The sequence below is a fragment of the Crocodylus porosus genome, unplaced genomic scaffold (genome assembly GCF_001723895.1).
Source record: "Crocodylus porosus isolate Cpor-Errol unplaced genomic scaffold, CroPor_comp1, whole genome shotgun sequence".
Lineage (NCBI taxonomy): Eukaryota > Metazoa > Chordata > Crocodylia > Crocodylidae > Crocodylus > Crocodylus porosus.
Window position 1 is genome coordinate 36,675,786 of NW_017728915.1, and position 3,208 is coordinate 36,678,993.

Consider the following 3,208-nt stretch of genomic DNA (forward strand, 5'->3'; position numbering starts at 1 on the left):
GCATTTTCCCATCATATCGTATAGAAAGGGAATATATATATAGGGAACTTTTCCTATCGATAGGATATGATATGATGAGAGTATATCACAAGTGGTAAAGGTCTTCCAAAAACATTTTCTGAGCGCTGAGGACAGGAGTTACAGAAACCTGAACAGGAGGAAGAGGGGTTTTTTCCCCTATCCAAATAAAGATGGGAATATCTATCTATCTATACACACAGAGAGAGAGAGAGAGAGAGAGAGAGAGAGAAATATAGATATATTATAATGGGAATATATATTCCTATCATATCGTATAGAAAGGCAGCCCTGACTTGGATTTGCTAGGGGAAGCTGAAATCTGATTTTTTTTTTCCCGACGGGGTTTTTATGGTGAAGGAATTTCTTGCTGATGAAGATAACAGTCTCCCTATCTATCTCTACGTGTGCACCTCCAGTATTTTTTATGTATTAGTTTAAATATCTCTGTAGAGCAAAGGGACAGCATTTAGACGGGGATAAAGGACTCGTTGGAAACAGCCGCCAAAAACAATAGCAGCGCCTTTCAAATTTGCACTGAGATGTAAATTGGTTATCAAGATTTTCCAGTTAATTATTTCTCAGCGGTGGGGACAGGAGTTATGGAAATCTGAACAGGAGAGTTTGGGGTTTGTTTTTTTCTCTATCCAAATATGTTAGCATCCTAACATCCTACTAGGAGATGGCTTTTAAGCGAATAATACACGATGGAAACCGCGGTTGCTTGATCCAAAGCCCGTTGAAGTCCATAAAGAGACTCCCATAGAGCTGGGATCCGGGGGGCCCTGCTGTGCCCCCCAAGATGGTCACAGACTCTTAACATGTCACTACATATATTATACCGCATGCTATTTTATTTGCTGTTCATACACTTGTGAAGACCATGTACAAATAACATACATGTTTTATTTGGCTTCGATTTTTTTTTTTTAAGGACAAAACGTACAAAGGGGCAAAAAAAAAAAACTCCCCGTAATTACAATTTTATACAGTGCAGAAGGAAATTAAAATAGGTGTCACCAGTCTGTACAAAGTCAGGCCAAAAAAAAAGTGGGGGAGAGGAGGAGGATGGGGGGTGAGGGCAGTGGGAAAATAGTCCTTCATTATATATATATTTATATAAAACATATGGAGGATTGTCTTTACACAGATCGGCGTTGTTTTAAATTTACAATGGTTAACTAAAAAAAAAAATCTATATGGCAAATATTGCCAACAAAGTTACACCACTTTAATACTGATCAGCTGAGGCTACTGGTGTCTCGTTTATTAGGAATCAGAAACAAGTAAAAAATAAATAACAGGATGAGCCTTGCTTTTTTTTTTTTTTTCCTTTTTTCCCCTATTTTCTTGTCTTTCTTTCTTTTTTCAAAGTGCCTTATTCTCTCTGCATAGGGGCGTTATGCAGGCAACAACACAACTCCCTCGGGGAGGTTTTCTTTTTGCCTTACTGCAGAGGGACAAAATATAAAAGGAGATTTTTTGTTTTCCCCTTGGCTAAATCAGGGCATAGAAGTGAAACTAGGAGAAAGTCAGTGGGAAGAGACGTTTCTTCGCCCAGCCCCTCAGTGGCACAGGGGCGCATCTGACACGCAGCAGGAGTTGGGGGGACAGACGGCAAAGGAGGGGGAGGGGGAGGGGGAGTGATGTCCCTGCAAACTGCCCCGGACTTGGCTGGGTGGATGATTGATCCTTCCTCCCAGGCACCGAGAAGGAAAACTTTCCTTTGGCAAAGGCAAGGGGGGGTGGGCCAGGGGTCTCCTCTGGGTCCTGGAGGAGCTTTGTGAGCTCCCACCCCTCCCCCGGCTTCAGCGGGGCGGCGGGATCGCCCTAGCCCTTCCCCGAGCGGGGTCAGGCTCGGGTAAAACAGTTTTGCAAAATGGGGCGGGGGGCATCTCCGGCCTGTTGCTTTCTCTCCCTAATCGCGTTAGAGAGGGGGAAGAAGAGCTCCGGGCCCGCGAATCTGCCGTGCTCGGCCCCGGGGGGAGGCTACACCCGGCTCCCCAGGGGCCCCGGGGGTGGGGGTGGGCGTCAGTTCATCCAGCGGGTCCCCTTGGGCCGGTGGCTGCGATATACCTCATGAGCAAGGACCTCGGGGCAGTCTGTAGCTGGCTTGGAGAGCGGCTCGCGGGCCTGGGGAGGTGCCTGGCCCCCGGAGCGCGGCTGGGTCCTGGGCCCGGCGGTGCGGGGTGGCCCCCGGATCACATCACGCAGGGCTTGATGTCTTGGTAAGTCACTTGCTGGTGGTAGTAGGATCCGCTCCCTGCCGAGTGCATGGAGGAGGAGGCCATGGCGTTGAAGGAGAAGACGAATTCCTTCCTGTCGCACATGCTGGGGGACTGGGAGTGATAGCGCGGGATTCCTGCGGGCACACCAGAGACATCGCGGTTACCGGGATCGGGCGGGGGGATGCGCAGGTGCCCGGCCCCCACCCCCGGCACAGCCCCACGCAGGAGCGGCGTGGGCCCGCGCCCCGGCCGCGGCAGCAGGCCCCGAGGCCTCCGCTCCCCCGGCTGCTGCCGTCGCCACCGAGGAGCTTCCCCCGTCGGGGGCCGGCGGCCGGAGGCTGCCCCCGGCCTGCGACACCTGCCCCGCAGCCGGTGTGCAGCCCCCGCAAGCGCGGAGCCCTGGCCCCCCACCCAAGGCGCCCGCGGAAGCTCTGCGGAGCCGGCCCTGCCTCGGCGCCGCTGCGAGTCGGCCTGGGAAGCCCCGATCCGCCCCGCCACCCCGCCAGCCGTCAGGCTGGCTCCAAACCCGCAAGCCAGCCCACGAAAGCAAGGACTCCCCGGGGGTGAGCGTGCCCCGGTTACAGCGCGGATCCTGGCGTTGGGCTCCCCGCAGCGCCGGACCGAGCAGGGCGGGGGAAGCACGCCGGAGGATCCGCGGGGGACCAGGGGGAGCCCCCGGGCCGAGCCGAGGCCGAGGGGTGCCTTCGCCGGCAGCACCAGCCTCCCGGCCGGAGCGGCGCGCAACCGGGGGCATCTCCCTGCTGCCGGCTGCGAAGGCAGGGGCAGATGTCCGGGGCTGCGACCAGCCCGGCGCGGCCGGCGCAGGGGGCAGGGGAGCGGAGGGAAACCCGCGGCTGGTGGGCCCGGCCCCGGCCCCTGCTTCTCCACCGGGACAGGCCTCTCGGCGTGCTCGGCGGCGGGCAAGGCGAAAGCGGGGCCGCCACAGCCCGGGGCCGCCCGGC

General features: G+C 55.9%; 1 protein-coding gene across 1 annotated transcript in view; it reads right to left on the minus strand.

Moving 5' to 3' along the window:
• Positions 1-2,018: 2,018 nt before the first annotated feature.
• The window catches only part of FOXF1 (forkhead box F1), a 3,062-nt gene continuing 1,872 nt past the window's right edge, over positions 2,019-3,208 (minus strand). Inside the window, exon 2 of the mRNA XM_019535966.1 lies at positions 2,019-2,380. Within this exon, the coding sequence (XP_019391511.1) occupies positions 2,220-2,380 (161 nt within the window). The 3' untranslated portion in view covers positions 2,019-2,219. The remainder of the gene's footprint in view (positions 2,381-3,208) is intronic.